At 39.9% G+C, this 25139-nt stretch overlaps 1 protein-coding gene across 2 annotated transcripts in view; it reads left to right on the top strand.

The window, feature by feature from the left end:
* Positions 1-25139, top strand: part of LOC126185182 (isocitrate dehydrogenase [NAD] subunit gamma, mitochondrial) — a 127640-nt gene that overhangs the window by 59718 nt on the left and 42783 nt on the right. For both annotated transcript variants that reach the window (XM_049928040.1, XM_049928041.1), the window contains exons 7-9: positions 9237-9468; positions 16352-16538; positions 22929-23010. In XM_049928040.1, coding sequence (XP_049783997.1) covers positions 9237-9468; positions 16352-16538; positions 22929-23010 — 501 coding nt within the window. The remainder of the gene's footprint in view (positions 1-9236; positions 9469-16351; positions 16539-22928; positions 23011-25139) is intronic.

Here is a 25139-nt window from a genome sequence, read left to right as displayed (position 1 = left end):
TGCTCTGTCTTCCCATCTACTACCCTCTCCTGAAATAGCACTGCCCCTGTCCCGTAATCTGAGCTGTCTGCTCCAATACAGAAAGGCAAAGACAAATCTGGGTAGTACAAAATTTTGCTATTTTTTAAGCTATTCTTTATGGCTTTAAATTCCCTGTCGCACTCAGATGTCCAGCACCAGCTTACACTTTTCTTTAATAGTGTACGTAAGTTAGGTGAATTCAGGATATAATCACTTTTATACTTCCTATAGAATGAACATAGTCCTATAAATGATTTCAGTTGTTTCCTGTTTGTTGGCACCTTGCAGTCAACAATAGCCTTGATTTTCTCTTTATTCGGCAAGCCATCAGGGGTTAGCTGATGACCGAGAAATAGTAATGATTCTCGAAAAAATTCGCATTTACTTAAGTGTCATTCCCCCTTTAGATATAGCCTTGAATACATCCTCCAACAGCTGACAGTGCTCGTGGCAATTGCTACTCATGATCAAAATGTCATCTACATACCGTATTTACTCGAATCTAAGCCGCACTTTTTTTCCGGTTTTTGTAATCCAAAAAACCGCCTGCGGCTTAGAATCGAGTGCAAAGCAAGCGTAAGTTCTGAAAAATGTTGGTAGGTGCCGCCACAACTAACTTCTGCCGTCAAATATATGTAATATATGTAATTTGATTTTCTTTACGGACATGGAATGGATAATTGTCCTGTGCCCCCTCACACCAAATACACATTACTGCATGTGTAGTGCTGATAGATGCAGGCATGCTTTGTCGGCACAAAGATAAATACTGGCGCCAAGATTTCTGCGTCAGTAAATAAATTTAAAAAAATGTGGAAGACGAGCTTTTTTTTCTCCGCCCCGAGTTTCGACCACTGCATTTTCATACATTATCCAACGAAGTAAATACAAATTCCGTATTGTTCATCTTCGAATGTAGTAGAATTTCAATGTACTACGAAAATCCGACTGGCAAGACTGTTTGGGATGTTTTTCAATACGGCCAACTCTACATTCTGAATTTTTTCCTACCTGTGAGAAGAGATGGTTGCTAATAGTAACCTGATGAAATGTGAATCACAAGCAGTATTCTCTTCACCATTCACCATAAGAATAATACGAATATAAACATTTTGCCATGTATTCTTCCGTGTTTGTTGCTATCTCATTTAAATCCTGTCTGCCTAATAAACTACGAAACTAGAGTGAGACAACAGGAAACGCGGAAGAATATACTTATAGTGCCATGTTTATATTCGTATTATTCTGATGCCTAATAGTGATACAGTCAGAAATGATGTACGGCAACTGACTATATTTTTAAATCTAAGATGACTCTAATTTCTGTGCAGAATTTGATGTACTAAAGAAGCGGCCGCAAAGATTTTCAAACGGAGAAAAATTTTCGCCTAACTCTCGTTCAGAAGATGTTCTATCATACGCAGCCTATTATTTGGTTCTTGTTGATCATTCTCAAAGGAAGCAGCAGTGTAAGTAACAACAAATAGCAGTCTCTTGCCATTGTTTCGCTAATGAGACGATTCGCCTCTTTTTAGTTGTAAGCGGCGGTGGCGCGCACAAAAGCAAGCCATGCCGCGAGCGGCGACAGGCCGTAAACACGCACTATCAGAATGCAACAAACAATGCATGACACAGTACAGTGATGCATTTTCAGCTTAGAGTGACGTAAACACCTATAACAGAGAAAACGGCACTTATCAGATCAAAGCAAAATAAGCAATCGATTCAACCAGACGAAGCACGTGAAAAAGGAAGGGTACCCGTATAAATACGGACGGAGTGCCTGACGCATGGCAATGGCTACCTGGTAAAGCTTAACTGCTAAGCTTACGACTCGAACCAAACTACTGTAGCTGTATCGTCATTAATTCGACCTAAATTGTGTGTCATATTACAATGGACCAACTTTGTTTCGATTTGGAGGTGCGGCCTAAAACCTTTCTCTCCCCTTGAATTTCGAGTCTCAAATTTCAGGTGCGGCTTAGATTCGGGAAATTTTTTTTTCCTTTATTTCGAGTCTCATTTTTCAGGTGCAGCTTAGATTCGAGTGCGGCTTAGATTCGAGTAAATACGGTACACTGTCAATTTTATCATTAGTTCATCACCCAACACATGACTTAATGCCCTTACAAAAACTGCTACAGATATTGATAAACCAAATGGCACAATTGTAAACATATAAGTCCTTCCTTCAAATAAGGAAGCAGTGTACTTCCTGCTCTCTTCAGCCAATTGCACCTGCCAAAACGCTGAAGTCAGATCTACACTGGACAGAATTTTAGCTTATAAAAATTCTCCAACAGCTCATTCATGTTCTCTGGCTGATCATTTTCTTTGACTATTATTTTATTTAGTTTTCTTGCATCTAATACTATTCTTACAGAACCATCTCTCTTTTTCACCAATACTATTTGATTACAATACTCACTCCTCCCCATTTCCAGTATGCCGCTCTTCAACATCATCTGTATCCTGGCCCTTACAGCCTCTTTATCAGCTATTGCTATACGATAAGGTTTGGCCTTTATTACAGCATATGGCAATACCCTCAAAACATAATTGAAATCTACAACTTTTCCAGGTCTGTCAGAGAACACATGCTTATGTTTATACAATAAATCTGTAAGCGGCACCTTTCGTTCCTCATTTAAATGTCCCATTTCATTTACTGTTGTCGCATATCAGCTGTTCGGTACACATTTCATCACCAACCTCATCTATCCTCTGTAAATGAGTCATTGTCTCATCCCCTTTAAATTTTATTCTTCGTCTGTTTCCACCAGCATCAAATGCTACCACTCTGTCTTTTACAAAACTGCTACAGTCATATTTGTGCAGGAAGTCCACATCCAAAATTACATTCAGTGCCACACCACAAACCAACTAATATCAAAACAATAATCACTACTCTTAAATTCCAGAGATACTTCTCTGCTGATGGGCTTACTACATGTCCCAGTTGCTGTCTTAATTTTGACTCCTGTAGCTGGTAGTTCTATTAATCCTAAACATTTAATTTGCTGCCAGAAAAATTCAGAAATTGCAGATAAACTTGAGCCAGAGTCAAATAATACTATGTCTGTAATTCCTCCCACATTAATATCAATTATTGGCTGTATCACCACTATTTCTACTCTGTTCAACCCTGATTCCTGTAATAAATCGCTTTCTATTTCACTCCTGCTTTCCTCTTGCATAATGAAAATATCTTTAGGTCTTTCTCCAAAACATACATCAGTATCCCCTTCAAACAGATCCTTAATAGCAAACTCAGCATTCTCTTCTTCACTTAATTCTTCAAATTTTCTGGCAATCTTAAATTTTATTTTACTCCATTCTTCAGGCAATAAAGCTTTATGTAATTTTGCATAGGATACCCAATCACTCAAATTATAATCAGCTTTCAGGCTTGCATACTCATCAGTTAAGAAAACATAGGTTTCAATTTTATCTTCAGGGCAACCTATGGCAACATTCTCCATATCATTACACATTTCCATATCCACATTGAACTAATTATCACTACAACAGTTATCACCTGCACCCACAAGCACAGTAACAGTATCATTAGGTATTTTACCAGCATTTTCCACATTGTCCCATACACCATTCATATTAACCTTTACATCACACTGAATAATCCTCTCCTCACCTTTTCCATAATTCTCCGTACTATTTCCGATAGACATCTCTACCCATTCATCACATCCATTATTCCTGTGAACATTGCCCCTTAGTTCCATTTCCACTTCTGTTTCCCCTTTTGATGAAACTACATCTGTCTCTGATCTTTTAATGAATTTTGTTGCACACAAACCAATATTGTCCTCCTCTGCTTGTAATTTCTCTTCCCTCTTAAACATGTCATCAATGTTAAACTCACAATGTCCATTGCTGATATTAGCCTTGTTCCATTTTTTCCTGTTATACCTTTTATCTCTCTTTCTGTAATTGTTAAAACCTCCCCACAGATTTTCATTTCCTAAGACAGCATCATATGATACATTCCAATTTCCCTATTTTCCTTGCTGACTTTATTACTCATCCCATCATGCCCTTGTCTGGCCCTGTTTCCAGAATTACCAGCCCCCCTGCGGACCATAAGTGAGCTTTTTGACTGCCTACCCTGTCCATTTGTATCTGGCATTCCCTCTATTCTCACACCTTCTGTGTCACTCCTCCTCTGATCAAAATTGTCTCTTCTCCCCCCAAAACTTCTGTTATCTTTGTGGCCTGCTTCTTCAATCTCTATCCTGATTATTCTCATCACTTCTATCCTCTCTCCACCTGTTATGATTATTACTGTACTCATAATTAATACTGTTTACCTTTTCATGATACATTCCACTCTCCCTCTGTTCCATGTATTTAGGTCTGTAGCATAATGCCCTGTCCATATTATCCACAAAATTAAGAAATTCTTCCACTGAATCTGTTGCACTGTGAATCAAATCCTGTTGCAAATGCTCTGGTAATCTTCTCTTTAGTTTTGATATATCTGTTAATATACCCATTGGCCTATCCAGATGATTTAATTTATCCAGTTCTATAACACAGAACTCACTCATACTTTCCTTTCCACTCTTGTAACTGGATCCATTCAAAACATCGCTTTGCAATCTTAATTGTTTTGCCTGGCCCCAGGTTTTCAAAAGTTTTAAAATCACAAAATTTTTTTAACATTTTGGTTAGCACATGTTTGAGCTCTCCCTTCCAACTGCGTCTTAACATATTTAATTTTTGCCTGCTCACTTATCCCTGTCACAAAGATATCCTTACACACAGCTAAAAAGTCAGCTGCATGGTATTTACTTTTTTGTATCCCACCCGTATAGGTGGTGTGTGGGTCTGCTCCTGTGAACTGCTCGCAGGAGCAGGAGAGGTGAAGCACTTCCGTACTGCATGTAACTTAAACACTTTTAATCGAGTCAAAAACGCAAGTAAAAATAAAAGGCATACATAACTTTGGCTAGGATGAACACGTAGGTGTGAAGCCGTAGTCCATGTCTAATCTAATACAAAGTCTCAATAGCAAGCTAGCTCACTCGGTAGTAGTAGCGATATTTCCAGGCCGTCTGCTCTTGATGAAATGGGCAGAAATAAATGTCTGCCTCTGTTTCTGAAATAACATGCATTTCTGTTCCTGTGCCTGAATCTTCCCCACAAGATTACTTTGCACAGTGTCCATGTTGGCTACTAGTCCCTTCTCAACCTCATCAACTCTCAATAATTCCTTCAACAATTTTAACCATGTTTTCGACTTTATCTGTAATTTGAGGGAATTTGAGATCTAGCTGATAAAATTTTTCACTCACTGTCTTTATTTTATCACTTTATCACTAAGCCTCAGTTCCATATCTCCTATTTTTGAATCCATTTCTCCAACTATTCCAGATTTAAATTCCCTATTTTTGACTCTATTTATCCTAATTTACTACTAAATTTTACAAAAAGTGCACTCAGGTCACTTCCTGGTATCCAACCTATTTCTTTTGGCATGCTAGGGCTACTACAGCTACTCCTAACATCCACTAATTTGCCTTCACTTTGAGTTTCACGCATCTCATCGGCCATGGCTAATGAAAGAGCACAATTTTACAATGTAGCTGTTGGCTGTACTTATCTTTTATATCCTCGTGTGACGCAACATCTGCAGTCAGCAGTGGCGGCACAGCTATGCAATGGGTCATAGTCGGCGGCATGGACATGCAGCAAACTCAGTCAGGAGCGATAGGATGGGCATGGGCCCCTGGCAGCATGTAGACGTGTTGGTCGGTGGCACGGACAATGGTATGATCCTCGGCAGCACGTGGATACAGCTTCATCAACTACTTTACCCGCAGCAACACATGGGCACAGCATGGATGACGGTTTAACCCGCGGCAACACGTGGACGCGTCACTGAAGACTGCGTGTGTTCGGCACCTGTGGTAACACATGGTCAACACACCAGGCTGTGTAAATGACTGCATCACAATCATGGTGGCCCTACATTGGCGTAACCAAGCTGCAGCGCATATCTTGTCCAGTACAAACACGCTGCTACTGCTAATGCACTGATTTAGCTCAGAGCCCCTTCACTGACTGTTCAAAAGCCTAAACATTAGGCGGACACCTGAGCCCAAAATACTATGGAATAGAATGAAAACAAAAAAGTCCTATCCCAGCTGAGCCTCCAATGGCAACTGTACTCGGGCTCATCTGCAAAGGTGGTTGGTAGTGAACAGTTGCATTTTGCACCCCTAATACTGAGTCATATATTGGCTAGCCTTTGAACAGCTGTCAATTGAATACACAATTGACTATACCACAAACTTGCGCAGAATGAGGTACACTATACAAGTTCAGATTGAAACTTATTTATTTAAACACACACACACACACACACACACACAACTTTGTGGCCATGCATATTAGAGTTCACAAATAAATCCGATCTGGATAAATGATATTCAGTGCAATTTGTACACATGGTTTATTGTCTCGCACCTACACACTTTCATGTTGTTCCTTCACAATTTATTCGCATACACTGGCATCAATGCTTACATTTGTGGCACTTTGCCACTCCGAACTTGCCACCGCAACAGACAATGACCAAAAGTCCCACTTTCACGCTCATTTCCCCAGTCCTGAGTCAGGTCACGTGATACTACGTTAATCAAAATAATTCCTAAACATGGCCACAATTCATTTACAATTTCATTAGATTTAAATACTTAAACCTGAATACATTATATAATTTTACACACATTTATCACCACATAATTTTATAATTCTTTGCAATTAAAAAAAACACTATGCAAAGGAACTACGAATGCTCATCAAAACACAAAACAAGTACTTTCATGTCCATTTTGCATTACACTATTTTCACTCAGCATTTAATACATAATTTTGTTCATAAGCACGGAAAATTAAAATCAGTACTAATTTATGACATGCTATCAGATTTACATAATTAGAAATAACTCCATGTTTTGGCACAGTTTCACCCCTCTCCCTTCATTTAATGATGCCTTTGCACGAAATATGAGACATACAAATACTTATCTAGCACTACAAAGATCGAAACTGAATTGTGTCTTCATAATAAAGTAATGACTTAGTTTGCAGTTGTTCTAAACATCTTTATAACTTAATTCTACTATGAAATGTTTTGATTGAAGTACACCAGCCAAACATATTATTTCTGCTGCTGTGCTTTAAATTTAAATTACAAACTACGTAGAAGAGCTCATTTTCACATGACTTCTATTTCAATGATTAGGTATCCAGCAAATCCAAGGACTCGCATTACGAGCACACCCTACATTATATACTTAAGTGCAAAGTCATGTACAGTAATTATATTCAGTTGTGTAACCAAGTAATTTAAACCATCTAAAACTGCTGAATGCTGCCTTCTCTTTATCAGGGAAAGATGAGTCTATAAATGTATTGACTTGTGTTTGTGCTTTTCACATCCCATCCATTTTTTCGTAGCAGATACTTCCATTGCCAGCAAAACTGCTGTCTGGCCATATTATCCCCTGTTACCTTACAAGACGGAGAATTATTGTCTGATGTACGGCACAGATCTTACTGCTGCAGTACTTGTTCTTCTTTACGATTATCTGTGAATGTAGGATAAGAGAGTTCGTAGGTCCTGAACTCATGTTGTATACTGTGTTAGTTGTTGTGTTTTGTGAATTTTCCATTTTGAAGTTGTGCGATTCAAAAGTCAATAAGCATGAAAATTGTGTTGTATCAAAAGAAAAATTCATTTGTGGAAACTATAAAGAGATTGAATAGCTGGCCCGAACTTACCATCAGGAGTCAAAATTTCAGTACTGCAGATATATTCAAGTTCTATCTCATAGATGTGAGTACTGGCCAGTCTTCTGTTTCTCTGTAGTTTAGAATTTCTTGGTAAATAGGGTGTTTCTGTTCAGAGAAAATAAATATCCTTGTGTTGTCGGCCTGTTGCAGTACATATTCACTCATTAGCCAGAACATTATGACCATCTACCTCATAGCCGGTATGTCCATCTTTGGCGCTAATAACAGAGGTGACACATCATGGTGTGGAAGCAATGAGACCTTGATAGGTCACTGGAGGTAGTTGACACATCATCTGCAAGCATGCGCGCGCACACACACAACCTAATTCTCATAAATTCGGGGGGGGGGGGGGGTGATGAGCTGTCATGCCACATTAAATCACATCCCAGATGTGTTCGATAAAGATCAGATCTGGTACGTTGGAGGACCAGTACATTAATTGAAACTCACCACTATGTTCCTTGAACCACTCCACCACACTGGCCTTGTGACATGGTGCTTTATCTATGGTCTGCAACCAGTGTATGATACTCCGTGGCCATCATGATGCCTTGCGTGAGCTCCAGTGGACCAATGGATGTCCACATGAATGTTCCCGAGGGCATAATGGAGCCACCACCAGCTTGTCTCTGTCCTGCAGTACACATGTTGAGGAGCTGTTCCCCTGGAAGATGGTGGATTCGACAGGATGAAGAAGGTATCAAGATTCATCAGACCCTGCATGCTCTGCCACTGTGCCAATGTCCAGTACCGATGGTCACATGCCCATTTCAGTCATACTTGCTGCTGTAGTGTTAACATTGGCACATACGTGGGTTATCGGCTGCTGAAGCCCATCATTAGGAGTATTTAGTGCACTGAGTTTACACATACATGTGTACTTTGCCCATCATTAAAGTCTGATGATGTTAATTCCACCACAGTTCACTGTCCGTATCGTTTCACCAGTCTGCCCAGCCTAAGACGTCTGACACCTGTAATGAGCGGTGGCCGCCCAATCTGACGATGTCTGATGCGGTTTCACCTTGATTTTGCCATGTGTTGAAGACACTCGCCACAGCACTCTTTGAACACCTGAAAAGTCGTACAGTGTCCGAAATGTTAGTGCCGTGCCTCCGGGCCATCACAATCTGCCCTCAATCAAACTCAGATGAATGGTGTACTTTCCCTACTCTTTACACGGACAGCAGACTCACTGATACTACATGCACTGCGTGTGTATGTCTGATTAGCAGTCATTCATTGCCAGGTGGTGCTGCTATTGCCTGGATGGGTTTATGTTGATAGTTGGCCGTTGGTCGTAATGTTCTGGCTGATCAGTGTAATTGCTATTGTTAAATTATTGTGTACAGTAATGTCATCTTGACAGCTGTGTTTTTAATGCTTTACAGGAAACTTTCAGATGGACTGTTTTTGGAAACATCCCGTCAGATAGCAAAAGAATATCCGAATATAGAACATAATGATATGATCATTGACAACTGTTGTATGCAACTGGTTTCTAATCCACATCAGTTTGATGTTATGATAATGACAAATTTGTATGGTACAATAGTATCAAATGTGGTCTGTGGAATAGTTGGTGGTGCTGGCTTACTATCAGGAAAGAATTATGGAGACCATGTAAGTTGTTTTCACCTTACATTGTTCATACTGATTTTAAACTGAAAAGTTCAGGTTTTCATACCAAAATAAAAAACACATTGTCCTTTAGATATGTCTGGTGTTTGGGTCAGGCATGATGAGAATACTTAAACAACTAGAGACAGAAAAAAATAGTTCTTGGCCAATTTATGTATTATCTTTAAGCAATTTTGATTTTTTTATGGTGTTGGTTTTATTTCTGATGGCTTATTTTTCAAGTTTGTTCTTTATTTTTTTTGTCTTGTGACATAGTTTTTACAGTGTTATGTTGAAAATTAAAATATTCTTACAAATTCTGTCAAATTTATTGGGCATACAAAATGCATTTATTTACATTGTTGGGAAAGAAACCAGTACTTAAGTTAAACTTATTGAGTCTAATCAGTTATAGAAAAAAAATTCTATTCTCGTAAATCACTAGAAGTTTTTCAAAAGAAAGCATAGTCATAACATCAAAATTGTATACCTACTTAGAGTTTATACTGGGACATGTAACAACAAGGAATTGTGGGTTGCCATGTTTTGTTGGATATAGACATTTCCTGCTGCCATGGAAAGTTGCATTTCCACTAAATTTTGAAGGGATTTGTATGCATTCAGAAGATCTACACCATCCAGACCTGCCATTTCTATTACTCATAAAAGACTTGTCCAATATCAGCACTGATAGAGATCACTACCATCATCCTGGGGTTGAAAAAAGAATCTAGGGCAATGAACACAGACTTTCATAGCTCTGTGACCATAAGAGTTGTCAGCCTAGTTCAAAGATGCCACCTAGTGCATTTCACTATTTCATGTACCTTTGCTTGAAGTATTTGCCTCTCCATGTGGGTGCCAAGGTTTGTCGGTTTCATCACCTAAACAACAAAAATGTGAAGACATCTTCAAACTAGTTTACCATGGAATAGAGTTTATAGGAAGTAGGGTCTTTTGTAGGGTAAGTATAGTGTCAGGTTCATTAAGTAACTGGCACATTTAACAAACGTGAGATGAATTTATTTAGTGAGAACAAAGTGAATGAAAGTATTCAGTGCTTGCACGTGGTAATTACGTCATCACTGTGTAAGAATTCCACTATTTGTTCAAAATAATCTTCCAGGTAAGAGGCCATGGAAAGCCAAGAGTTAGCATGTTGTTACTGTAAGAAGGAAAAAAAAAAGTTCAGCTTCCTCCCCTGCTTGTCTTTTCTCTTTCGAAGAACTGTAAATACAAATTCCCTGGCTTTCTTGTGTTCAGGAAAGCACCCTTCTTAGTTGCAGTGTTAAACTCATAAAGTACCTTAAAAATTTTCAACTAGATTCCGTTTGTGTACCCAGCACTGAACATAGCTTATGTGATCTCCAGTGACTGTTCTTAAGAGTTGACGCATTTGTTCATATATCTGCATTGGACATAAATGAAATGTAACAGCACCATCAAATAGTGATGTGTTTGCCCTAGGAGGATCATCACCTCACTCAGTCTAATACTGAATGGCAAATATGATGTTATGAGGGACCATTTGCCTTCAAAAGGTTGAAATGTAGCATCAACATCAAAGCATTCTTGCTAGAGTGGCCAGAGGTAGCAATTGTGTGTGTGGAGATGTGCCTGCTTTTGTGAATGTGAGTGTTTTTTCCTTTCTTTTCTAAAGAAGGCTTTGGCCAAAAGCGTAGTATATATTAACACACTTTTCCGTGTGTTTGTCTGCAACTCAACAAATCATCTTTATCATGAGCAACAATCTGCCATTCTCATAATTGCTGATATTCCAACCTAGACTTCACACTGATAACACAAAATTCACTATGGAGATGGAGAATGGTGATATTTCTTCAGTTTTAGGCAAATCGGTGTGATTAAGAGTGATGAACACTTAAGCCATTCACTGCCTTGTGTCACAGTGGGACAAGTGTCTCAACAGCCAGGGTTAATACTTCTAACATACAGGTACTGATTTCTGTAATTATGCCTCCAGTTATTTATTTTTGAAAGCCTCTTACATAACCTTTCTTTCCTCTATGGAGGATAGTAATTTCGCCTCCCTTCAATTTGTGGCCTGTAATAAGCAAATAATCCACAAGGGACACTTTACACACATTAGTACCCTTTCTTCCTAATAAATACTCTTTACGAGGGCTATTCAAAAAGTATCCAGTCATATAAATTGTTGTATGTGGGCATGTGCTCTCTCTTGTTTGTGTGCATGCCTGATTTCTCCCCTCACCCCGCCCCCTCACCCCCACTCCCGCCTGCTCCCCATGACTGTGGAAACAAGAAGTCACTGGCTAGCCATTGACAAGTGAACATGTGTAAGTTGTTGGTGTCTGATTTTGAATTGTGGGTAAAATTACAGAAAAAGGGGAACAATGTTATTGCACCCAGTGTGTGTTTTAAGCTTGGCAATTCTCAAGTGGAAACCATTTGTAAGATTTGACAAATGTTTGGGGATGAAGCAGTGGGCATCACCCAGATGAAGAAATGGTACAGCTGTTTCAAATATGGCCACTCATCAGTGAAGAGTGAAGCATCTTCTGGTAGGCTCTCAATGTCCGCAAATGAGGTTATTATTGATCATGTAAGGATCCTGGTGATGCAAGAGAGACAAATCATGATCAGAGAACATGTAGACAAGGTTAAAATTACTATTAGGACCATGCATTCCATTTTAATGGAACATCTGAGCTTCAGAAGGATCTTTCAAAATTTGCGCCCTTCAGCTTATATGGTTTTATTATCCCTCCATGTAATGTGAACCTATGTAAGTAATCCCAGTTTTATTTTTAATACTCCGAGTGCTACTTACAGTTTTTGATATGGTTGTTATTCTCCTATGTTGATTAAAATATTTTTGTAGGTAACCATAACTTCTGATGAACATACACTTACAAGGGGAAGGCCTCAGACACAGCCAACCGATTCAGCTCAGATTTGGCAGGTCGCTTGTGTACAACCTAAAACGAAGGACTCTAAGATATTTTGGGTCAACACCCCTGCAATTTTGAGAAAATCACCCCTAAAGGTTATGACGAGCAATCAACTCAAAATTGGAGGGATCTATAGATAATTGTAAATAGAGCATTTTTCATCATCAGGTATGGGGTCCGCAAATGCAAACTTTTCCAGAAATTGAGGTAAGAAACTTTTACAACTGCCGCTTCTGTACCCACATGGTAAACGCTTTTCGCCAACAGTGCCGATATAGCACAGTGGCCGAGGTAACTGGCTGGGAATCGAAGAACCCGGGTTTGAATCTCGAAGAAACCTAGTGGATGTTATTCTTTTCGTTTGTATTTTTCCATATCTCAATTGATAGGGATAGGAGGGTCAATAACGTAAGTAAATCAATAAGGAATGATAATAATAAGGTAGGCAAACTAATTTCTCAAATGCCGTGAGTTAGTAAAGTATTAAACTTTTAAGCCTTGTCACATGAAAACAGCTCCGAGTAAGAGTGCTGTGAATTCCTCATGAGGGATCACAGATAGCCAACCGCACGATGCTTATTTACAGCAAGGCATGGGACAGAATGCACACGGGGAGAGTTATGTTGTCCCGGTTGCCTCTTCGTCATATCATAGTTGTGAACCTGGAAGAGTGAAGGTGTCCAGCACGAGCCTTATAGAAGTCAATCGGAAAGAGTTGTTTTCCATCATTAGGATGCCGTGAACCTCGCGGATACATGTAGTGAGTTTTCCATCATTAATGCGCTGAATGAAATACGTTTTGTGAATGAATACAGTGTTCTTCCTTAAGTAACATATGACGAGTACTGTATGTAGTTTGTAGTAAATAGCTTGTCTGTTATGCCATAGTAACTAGTTATTGTTTGTTGTGTCATATCTTCCAGGTGCATAATCTGAATAATGGAGGACGTACACCCTTTGACTATTGCTGTAATATATAGTTGAGAGCCTCTCACAGAGGATGACAAGCGGGAAGTTACAGACACTGTGTTTTGGTTTGTAAAAGCGTTGCAAGACAGATGCATCATCAATACACTACTGGAAGCGGGCAGTTCTGTTCCTCGGCATTCCAGATTGATAGGAGCGGCTATCGTCAAGTGATTTTTGGAGCTGATGAACGAAATGACTTTTTTTGATACTGAAGTACTGTACCATGAAGACTGAGCAGAAGATGATTCAGTGGAAGATATCCCGACTAATGAATCACAAAATGGTCATAACACTTTGGAAATGTCCACGTCACTGGGAATATGTGCTTCATCTGTTCCCGATGAGTACTACGAACCGGTTACTAAACGATTGAACTACGGCGCTATACCCCTTGAAGTAAAAGTAAAGGTGGTAGCGCTAGCCAGGAATCATCCAAAGTGTAACTTACAAAAACTGCAAAAGAATGGAGCAACAACAGCCCTGAAAAGGAAGAAGGACTTGAAATTGTGGGAAAGTGATATTGTTAAAGGAGGGACAAGATACGACAAATACCAGGCAATAAATAAGTGGACATACAACCGATTTGTCAAATCTCATTGTCGTAACGAGAATGTAACAACGAGAATATTTCAGGAGTGGGCTGCAGGTGCAGTGCTTCAATATATGGCCAACGAGGATTTTACATTTGCTGCATCATTATCTTGGGTAAGAAATTTGAAATTGGAGTACAAAATTCGTCAACATCGCGTCACTAAATACATCTCTAATAAGGAGGTACAAAATATGAAGATATACAGAAAGTGGTGGCTCTTTTCAGCACACAAACAGCGTCACTTATGACTGGTTTTAATCGTGATTATGTGATCAACACCAATCAAACAGGATGCGAGTATTGGGTGAACATTCGACGGATGTTATCACATAAGGGAGAAAAACGAACCCTTGTCGCAGTTGGTAGTAAAAACAAACTAACACATTCGTACACGCTGCAATATGCCATCACAGCCTCTGGAAAAGTGTTGCCTGAGGTTTTCTTGTGTTTACAAGAAACGAATGTTACATTTGGTCCTCGGGTTATAGAAGAGGTCAATCGTTTAACTGATTCATTGAAAGCTGTTTACATTACCTGCTCCAAATCCAGGAAACTTACGAATGTGATTTACAGAACATTTCTTGAGAATATTTTAAAACCATATGTTTCTGATAACAAGTTTCGTCTAGTATTGGATTCCTGGAGTGGACAAATTAATACTACAATATATGACACAATGTTTATAGATGGCGAGGGTCAGCCGACGTGCACAGTAAAAGTAATACTACCAAACTGCACACTTGTGTGCCAGCCGTGTAATGTTTATTTCTATCGCCAGGTTAAAAACTTTATTTCCAGGCTTCAGAATTGCAGTGTGCTTCTGGAAACCCAGTGGGAATTGCACAACCACACGGATGCAATAACTATTCACAGCATAAATCATAACCAACTTTCAGCACACTGATTTTTCAGGCAATGATATCGTATGTGTGGTACACATCAAAATTAATTCCCGAAAAACACATATTTTTTAATGTAAATCATGTTTGTTTTTTGCCGACTCTTCGGAAGGAACAGTGTAGCTGTCGAAAGATTGCATTCATTAGATGTTCTTGGTGCTGTGAGTATATTTGTCTCAAATGTTTATATGACAAGTACCATCCAACTAGTTGTTCGAAGAAAAGTGAGGACACGTAACAGTGACTGGAAGAGCCATTGTAAAGTGACCTGGAGTAACATTCTAGTTGTTTACTATCCCAAGAAATTTGAGAAATTGATTTACTTACCTTATTACCCCACCTATCCCTATCAATCGAGATATGGAAAAATACAAATGAAAAGAACAACATCCGCTAGGTTTCTTTGAGATTCGAACCTGGATTCTCCGATTCCCAGCCAGTTACCTTGGCCGTTGCGCTATCGGTGCTGTTGGCAAAAAGTGTTTACCATGCGGGTACAGAAGAGGCAGTTTTAAAAGTTTCTTACCTCGATTTCTGGAGAAGTATGTGTTTTCATACCCCATACCTGATGATGAAAAGTGCTCTATTTACAATTATCTGTTGATCCCACCAATTTTGAGTCGATTACTCGTCATAACCTTTAGGGGTGATTTTCTCAAAAACGTGGGAGTGTTGACCCAAAATATCTTCGATTCCTTCATTTTGGGTTATACACAAGTGACCTGCCAAATCTGAGCCGAATCGGTTGGCCATGTCTGAGGCCTTCCCCTTGTTAGTATTGACACCAAGTCAGTGCAATAAAATTTTTGCAACTGGATGGATGTTTATGTCCTTCATTACATATTACAGAGTTACCACAGTGACATCTTGGAAGCTTTTATGTTGATTAGGAAAGATATCTTCACCCAATTCTTTTCCTTTTATTTTTTACTGTCATTTAAAACAGATAGTCTATGCAAATTAAGAAATAGAATTTTGGGTCACCTGTAAATACTGTGCCATTTAACATCATTGATCTTAGGTTTGAATCATATAAAATGGTGTTCCTTTGTAACTTGTGTATTTTAGATTTCAGAATTAACAAATTTGTGGTGTTTCTAGAATGGAACCAGACTTTCCCCACACTGCCACCATTCCCATTTCCTATGGTAGATTTATGTATAGTGCTAGAGTGAGACATTACCATTGTCACTGGATAACCTAACCTGCTGTTTATGTATTGCCATTACTGGACCCTGAGAATTACAGCCAGACGTAATCTGTCGAAATCCCAAACTTAAGTGTCTGAAATTTGACAGTGATTGCTACTGCAACACAGGCTACGTAGACTATGTTGGGCGGTACCTGTTTATGGCAGTGAGATTTTAGTTTTAGTATTCTTAATTATAATACAGAGATTTTTTTGTAATAAAGTTATGTTACACATGAATTAAGTACTGAATCATAAATTTCACATATTGTTACTGTTTTTTTATACATTTTGTGATTTGCAGTATGCAGTTTTTGAGCCTGGCACCAGGAACACAGGAACTGCAATTGCTGGAAAGAACATAGCAAACCCCATTGCAATGTTAAATGCTGCCGTAGACATGCTTGACCATTTAGGTCATGTCCATCATGCAAAGATTATCACAGAAGCTATTGATAAAACTGTAAATGAAGACCGTATCCACACACCAGGTATTTATGTTTCATTGTGATTGTTTATTGTATAATTTACATTCCTTTCTTGCATATAAATACAGTTATATAATTATTTTGTGCAATTTCAGTATCCAATAATATTGGTGTATGTGAAAGACCACCTCTGTTTCATCACATTGGATGTATGTTAAATAGGTAGTGTTACATTTACTACAAAATTGATATGGTTATAAAGCTAGAGGCATTGTTGTCCATTTTTTAAACCTTCCAATAAATGCTATTCCAGAGAAATTTACCACAATTTTTAATGTAGTGTGAAGAAACACAATTGTGACGTCGTGTAGGAGGTAGATGACCATGTTGAAAATAAATAGTAATACTGCATAAAGGCTCAGTTTGTTGCTAATTAAAAAAGAAAAAGAAAAAACACCCTTAAAAAATAGAATAACTTTATTGCTCATAATATGGTGCATTTTGGACTTTGACTTCTTACAAATATGTGTTAAAAATAGTAAAGATATATGGAAATAACAAAACAGAATCAGAATAGCGAAATACAAGAACAACTCTCAGTTGCACACACAAAGTACTTCAGGAAAAAACATACCTGGGAGCAACATGGTTCACATAGATATAAAGGTTGCAAGATGTATACGTAAGTCTTAAACAGACCAATGAAAAAAAATCTTAACATGAAACTTTGAGGCGAACATTCACATTAGATGCCAGGATAGTAGTGATGGTGGCAGCATAATCAAAAAAATTAAATCGTAAAAATACGGTAGTAAAATACACTCCTGGAAATTGAAATAAGAACACCGTGAATTCATTGTCCCAGGAAGGGGAAACTTTATTGACACATTCCTGGGGTCAGATACATCACATGATCACACTGACAGAACCACAGGCACATAGACACAGGCAACAGAGCATGCACAATGTCGGCACTAGTACAGTGTATATCCACCTTTCGCAGCAATGCAGGCTGCTATTCTCCCATGGAGACGATCGTAGAGATGCTGGATGTAGTCCTGTGGAACGGCTTGCCATGCCATTTCCACCTGGCGCCTCAGTTGGACCAGCGTTCGTGCTGGACGTGCAGACCGCGTGAGACGACGCTTCATCCAGTCCCAAACATGCTCAATGGGGGACAGATCCGGAGATCTTGCTGGCCAGGGTAGTTGACTTACACCTTCTAGAGCACGTTGGGTGGCACGGGATACATGCGGACGTGCACTGTCCTGTTGGAACAGCAAGTTCCCTTGCCGGTCTAGGAATGGTAGAACGATGGGTTCGATGACGGTTTGGATGTACCGTGCACTATTCAGTGTCCCCTCGACGATCACCAGTGGTGTACGGCCAGTGTAGGAGATCGCTCCCCACACCATGATGCCTGGTGTTGGCCCTGTGTGCCTCGGTCGTATGCAGTCCTGATTGTGGCGCTCACCTGCACGGCGCCAAACACGCATACGACCATCATTGGCACCAAGGCAGAAGCGACTCTCATCGCTGAAGACGACACGTCTCCATTCGTCCCTCCATTCACGCCTGTCGCGACACCACTAGAGGCGGGCTGCACGATGTTGGGGCGTGAGCGGAAGACGGCCTAACGGTGCGGGACCGTAGCCCAGCTTCATGGAGACGGTTGCGTATGGTCCTCGCCGATACCCCAGGAGCTACAGTGTTCCTAATTTGCAGGGAAGTGGCGGTGCGGTCCCCTACGGCACTGCGTAGGATCCTTCGGTCTTGGCGTTCATCCGTGCGTCGCTGCGGTCCGGTCCCAGGTCGACGGGCACGTGCACCTTCCGCCGACCACTGGCGACAACATCGATGTCCTGTGGAGACCTCACGCCCCACGTGTTGAGCAATTCGGCGGTACGTCCACCCGGCCTCCTGCATGCCCACTATACGCCCTCGCTCAAAGTCCGTCAACTGCACATACGGTTCACGTCCACGCTGTCGCGGCATGCTACCAGTGTTAAAGACTGCGATGGAGCTCCGTATGCCACGGCAAACTGGCTGACACTGACGGCGGCGGTGCACAAATGCTGCGCAGCTAGCGCCATTCGACGGCCAACACCGCGGTTCCTGGTGTGTCCGCTGTGCCGTGCGTGTGATCATTGCTTGTACAGCCCTCTCGCAGTGTCCGGAGCAAGTATGGTGGGTCTGACACACCGGTGTCAATGTGTTCTTTTTTCCATTTCCAGGAGTGTATATTTAACATTATAACAGTAAGAAAGCTAGCTTTAAAAAAAAAAAAAAAAAAAAAAAAAAAAAAAAAAAAAAAAAAAAAAAAAAAAAAAAAAAAAAAACCAGCTGCATGGCTACAGAATCATAGCGATTGTGATGCTGCACATCACCAGGAATGACAGTGAATTTTATGTATGAAGAGTAATAGACAGTAGTACATAATAAAACTTCAATAAGAAAATATTTACAAAGTATGAAATAAAAACTAACAAGTGAAGGTGTATTGTGTCTGCCATCAGTTGGCAGAACATTAGCAACAGTGGTGTCATACGTGATTGCAGTTGACTATGGATGTGATAAAGGCTAGGCAACAAAATCGTGTAAAATTACAATGCAGAAAAGACAATGCATTCACAGAGCCATATTGGCTTACATCATCTGTAATAAAAACTAACACATGAAAGGAGTACAAGAGCTATCCCGAGTGTCTTTACAAAAATTGTAAACACCCAGAAATCGAATAAATAAATAAATAAATGTACCACAATACAAAGGAAAATCCAGGAAGGAACTTAACAATATTATGAAAAGGATAGTTGCTACTCACCATATAGTGGAGATAATGAGTCGCAGATAGCCACAACAAAAAGACTGTCGGAAAGTGAGCTTTCAGCCAACAAGGCCTTCATCAGAAATAGACAGTGTGCGTGCTGCCTCCCCCCCCCCCCCCCCCGCCCACACACACACAATCTCTAGCTGCTGGGGCCAGAATGCGAGCAGCAGCGCATGATGGGAGATGCAACTGTGTGGTAGGGGTAGGAGGAGGCTGAGATGGGGAGGGATAGCAGGGTAGGGGTGGGCAATGGTAAAGTGCAGCTTGTGGGAGCGTTCAGGGGTGAGGTGGAAATAGAGGAGGTCAGCTATGTGAAGGCAGGAGGTTAGATGGTGGGCGTGAGGGGGTGGGGGTGGAGGAGGCAGGCAGCGGAAAAGAAGTAAAAAGACTGTGGGTGCATTGGCATTGTGCTGCAATGGGAACAGGTAATAGGCTGGTGGGTAAGGACAATGATTTAATGCAGGTTGAGGCCAGGAGCGTTAGGGAACATAGGTTGTATTGCAGTGAAAATTCCCACCTGCGCAGTTCAGAAAAGCTGGTGTTGATAGGTATAATCCAGATGGTAGAGGCTGTGAAGAGCCACTGGAATGAAGAATGTCGTGTTGGGCAGCATACTCAGCAATGGAGAGTCCAGCTGTTTCTTATCCACAGTTTTGTCATGGGACAATTCATGCAGACAGACAGCTTGCCCACATAAATGCAGCACAGTGGTTGCAGCTTAGATTTTAGTCACAAGATTGGTTTCATAGGTAACCCTGTCTTTGTAGTGTTAGGTGATGTGATCTGACCGGAGTATGTGGTGGTGGGACATGTCTTGCATCTAGGTCTGTTACAGGGATATGAGCCATGAGGCAAGGTGTTGGGAGATACCAACCGTTTCCTCCACCAACTCTCCACACTTCGTGTTCCTTTACCACATGGTGCCTTGCTGATCACTATTGATGCCACCTCCTGTTACACTAACATTCGTAGTGCTCATGGTCTTACCACCATTGAACACTACCTTTCTCAACACCCAACAGATTCTGAACCTACAAATTCCTTCCTAGTCACCATGACCAACTATATCCTCACCCACAATTACTTCTCCTTTGGGGACATTATCTATTAACAAATCTTGCTATGGACACCCGTGTGCCACCATTCTATGCCATCCTATTCATGGGCCATCTAGAGGAATCCTTCCTAAACACCCAGAATCCCAAACCCCTCACCTGGTTCAGATTCATTGATGACATCTTCGTGATCTGGATCAAGGGTAAGGACATCCTATTCACATTCCTCCAGAATCTCAACACCTTCTCCACCATTCACTTCACCTGGTCCTACTCAACCCAACAAGCCACCTTTCTCCATGTTGACCTCCACCTCAAAGGTGGCTACGTCAGTATCTCTGTCCATATCAAACCTATCAACCACCAGCAATACCTCCACTTCGACAGCTGCCATCCATTCCACACTGAGATGTCACTTCCATATAGCCTAGCCATGCATGGCTATTGCATCTTTGGTGACAAGAGGTCTCACTGAGGCCTTCACAGACCGTAATTACCCTCCGAACTTTGTGCGAGAACGTATCTCCCGTGTCTTATCCCTCCAGTCACACACCACCTCCCAAAGTCCCACCATCAGGCCACAGAGGAGCATTCCCCTTGTGAGTCAGTACAACCTAGGACTGCAGCAACTGAATCACATTTTCCTCCAGGGTTTGATTACCTCTTGTCATGTCCTGGAATGAGGAGTATTCTACCCACTGTTCTTCCCATCCCTCCCACATTGGTACTCTACAACCCACCGAACCTGCACAGTATCTTCGTCCATCCCTAAACAGCCTCTGCTCCCAACCGATTGCTCATATCCCTGTAATAGACCAAGATGCAAGACCTGCCCCATACATTCTCCCACCATAACCACCTATTCCATCAAAGGCAGTACTACCTGTGAAACCAGTCATGTTATCTAGAAGCTAATCTGCATGACTGGCCACCGACAGACTGTGGCCAAGAAACAGCTGGACCACTCAATTTCTGAGCACGCTGCCCGACACAACCTCCTTCATTTCAGTTACTGCTTCACAGCCTATCCTTCTCACAAACACCAGCTTTTCTGAATTAAGCAGGTGGGAACTCACCCTGCAATATATCCAATGTTCCCGTAACATTTCTGGCCGCAACCTTCGTTAGTCATTGTCCTTACCCACCGACCCCCTCCCTGTTCCCATTCCAGCACTACACAGCCCTCTATTCCACCAATGCACCCATCATCTTTTTACTCCTCTCCTTTTGCAGTACGCCCCCCCCCCCCCCCCCCCACACACACACATTCTGGTGCTCATCGTCTATATTGTCTAGAAGTCCATATTTTGTTCTCTTTGCACCACAAAAGCCTCTTGTGTGCATTTGCCTAATTTACAAGACATTTAGCAATAGCCATGAATGAATGTTTAGTCACTGTAATATATTTATTTGTTAATGATCTGCAGCCACAGTTAAATGCTGAAATATTAGTCACAGTGTGAATAATTTTGACAGCAGCTGAATTAGGTATTGAAAGAATACCTATTGGCGACACATGACAATTGGTGTGGTAGATGTGAGTAGGACATGATTACAAGCAGTTGGATGGTACGTGGACCAAGGAAGTTGTTTGCAGGATTAGAGATTAGAAACAATTTAATATAAGTTAGCTGCATAGTATTAGAAAATCTGAAGAAGGTGTGTGTGTGTGTGTGTGTGTGTGTGTGTGTGTGTGTGTGTGTGTGAAGGCTGTATCAGATGGAATAGTGTAGAGGAGACCATTATCCAGCAGTAGATGTGAAATCATTGATGCTGCTCATTGATGTCGTCGTCGTCGTCATCATCATCATAACCTCATTAGGAATCAATCAAAGCGAAGTCACAAATCACTTAAAATCATTGTGGGATTGTAACAGATATGCTCAACCAGCTCCAGTTTCAGATGCCATAAGAGGGGCGTGATGCATGTCAGAGAGGCTCTGTTTCACTCGAGAGAGCACACCTTCCAAGAAGAATTGAGCAACATTCCATATATACTGCTCCAAATACCAGTATGAATTAAAATTTCTGCAGCTTTATGTATGCAGGTGTAAATCTTACCAGAGGCTGTTGTGAGTTCTAGAGACCCATCAAATGGAGAACTAATATAAATATGACAAGAAGGAAAATCAAATGAATTAGTGACTTTCCTCTAACTGGAAAAGAAATATTTGGTTCAAAAAGTTTGAGATTTGGGGCAAACTCATTAAATTTACAGCCTGTTTTAGTCACTAACTTCTGTAGTCTAATTTCGAGACACTATATTATTCTCGTTTCTCTGAAATTATATTTTAATGTAAGAAATTTTTATTGTAGGTGCAGAGTATTCCCTAGGCATTATTTGCCAATGTAAGGCTAATTAACTCTTTCAGAAACTGGTATTTTTGGTGGTGAAGGTACAGAAATTGTTGGTGCATTTAGTAATGTTTCATTTACATATTATTATTATTATTATTATTATTATTATTATTATTTTATTATTATTTTATTATTATTATTATTATTATTATATTTTGCAGTATGTTACTTCACCTCTTTAAATGTACTAACTTGTACTAATTATTACAGATTTGGGTGGAACTGCATCAAGTACAGATGTTGTAGAAAATATTCTGAAACATGTTCAAAAAGCAACAAAGACTATTTACTGGTAAGTCCCTCCTAAAAATATAGTTATGTGTTGTTTTTTAACTATATTTTTATAAAGCTTTTTGTTAAGAATGAAATCTCTTGAAAAAGAATTTGTACTATAAAAAGCAAAAGTGGGTAAAATCTAAGGATAAGGCCAGAGCTGTTAAATACATATTTTGACAGTAGTTATTGAATATTACTGTGCTACATATTAAGGAATTCCAAGCTCACAGCTTCAGTTCAAAAAGCACATATGTTTTTTTTTGCACATCATTGGTTACCCAAAACTATTCTCTGATTGGCAATGCAAAATTGATTTGTTGCCAACGTATGAATATCATTGGCAAAGTGTCCTGGCCTGCATTGCCTTTATACTTACTGTTGCCAATACTGGTCTTTCATGCTTATGAGTAATGCCTAAAAATTATTTTGGCCATAAAATTTTATGACGGTAAATTTATTGTCAGCTAATATGATATTCTTTTAGCTGATAAATTTTTATAATCATAGTGATGGTTGTATGATATGTTGCCTATTAGTGTGGATAATTTTTCAGAAATCTGTTCTGTTGTAGTTGTGCTTTAAAAACATGCATTTTCTATGTCATTAATGCTTAACTGTATTAATTACCTTTCATTGACAATGTGAAGAGTTCAAAACTTCAAATTAATATGTAAGGGCTCTTTTGACTGTGAAGTGAGTTGCATGGGGGCATTTTTTTCCCACTAACTTCCCTTAGGCTACAGCATTTTGATCTTGTTAATTTAACTCCGTGTGATCTATGTTGAGTGAAGTGCATCGTACCAGACTTTCCCAGTTTTTTTCTTGCATCTTATATATAGTTTTTATATTGTCATCTGGAACTCTGACTAGACAAATTTCCAAAGTGAGTGATTTGTCCGTCTTCTGTTCTAGTTTAACAACGAAACATCTACATCAACATACATACTCTGCAAGCCAGCATTGGATGCACAGTGGAGGGTATCTTGCACTATCACAAATAGTCATTTCCTTTCCCGTTCCACTCGCAAATAGAGCAAGGGAAAAAGACTTTCTAGATGCCTCCTTATGAGCTCTAATTCTTCTTACCATGTATTTGTGCTCTTTATTCGAAGTGTATGTTAGCAGCAGAAGAATCAGTCTGCAATCCACTGCAAATAGTGATTATTGTAGTTTTCTCAATAGTGTTTTGCAAAAAGCGCATTGTATTCCTCCAGAGATTCCCATTTGAATTCACAGAGCATTTACACAAAACTCGTGTGTTGATTGACCCTAGTGGTAACAAATGTAGCTTCGTTGACATTTAATCCAATGCAGTGGGGATCACAGTCATTTATGCATCACTCAGTAATGGGTTCCACTAATGTTCTGTACACAGTCTCCTTTATAGACAAGCTAAACTTTCAATAATTCCCCCCCAATAAACCAAATTTGATCATTCGCCTTGCCTGCTATTGACCTTATTTGCTCTTTCCATTTCATACTGCTTTGCAGCATCATGGCTAGATAGTTAATCGACAAGATTATGGCAAGCAGCACACTTCCATTATTTTTTCCTTGTACTCGAGAGTTTTCAGTTTCTTATGTTCATTCCTTTGTGGATGATTTATTGTATGTATCCTTCAATCAAAATACTTTGAGATAGCATGTCTTCAAATTGAACTACTTGTGCATTTTCATACTCCATTGCCACCTGAAACTCTATTCGAAGTACATCACAAGCTATATGCATATTCATAATATTTATTTTTTCATCTGTCCTTTCATCAAGTATCAAAAAGTCTCACTTCTTGACTGTAAAGTGAATTCCTTGTTGCCTTGTACTCGTTTATCAACATGAATAAATTGTTACAGCACAGTATAAGGTTATGTTCCTCTCACACACATGATTTCTTCTATTTTATCCATTAGCAGTGTGAAGAATTTTGTCCAAATTTTTATTTGCAACCATTATTTATATTACCTTACCTGGTTCAATAGGTTGCTAATTTAAGTCTTTTGTACACCATTTACCTCGTGCATCTTTGTAATTGTGTAACTTGGAAATCCCTACAAAAAAACCAATTTGGAATTTGCATGTTTGATGTCTTCTTATGATCCCATGGTGGTGTGAAATTTATAGTCTTCGTCTTCCTTTAACAAAGAAAT

Source organism: Schistocerca cancellata, chromosome 4 (assembly GCF_023864275.1).
Source record: "Schistocerca cancellata isolate TAMUIC-IGC-003103 chromosome 4, iqSchCanc2.1, whole genome shotgun sequence".
Taxonomy (NCBI): Eukaryota; Metazoa; Arthropoda; class Insecta; order Orthoptera; family Acrididae; genus Schistocerca; species Schistocerca cancellata.
The sequence above is the reverse complement of the archived record's forward strand: the minus strand, read 5'-3'. Positions and strand labels throughout refer to the sequence as shown.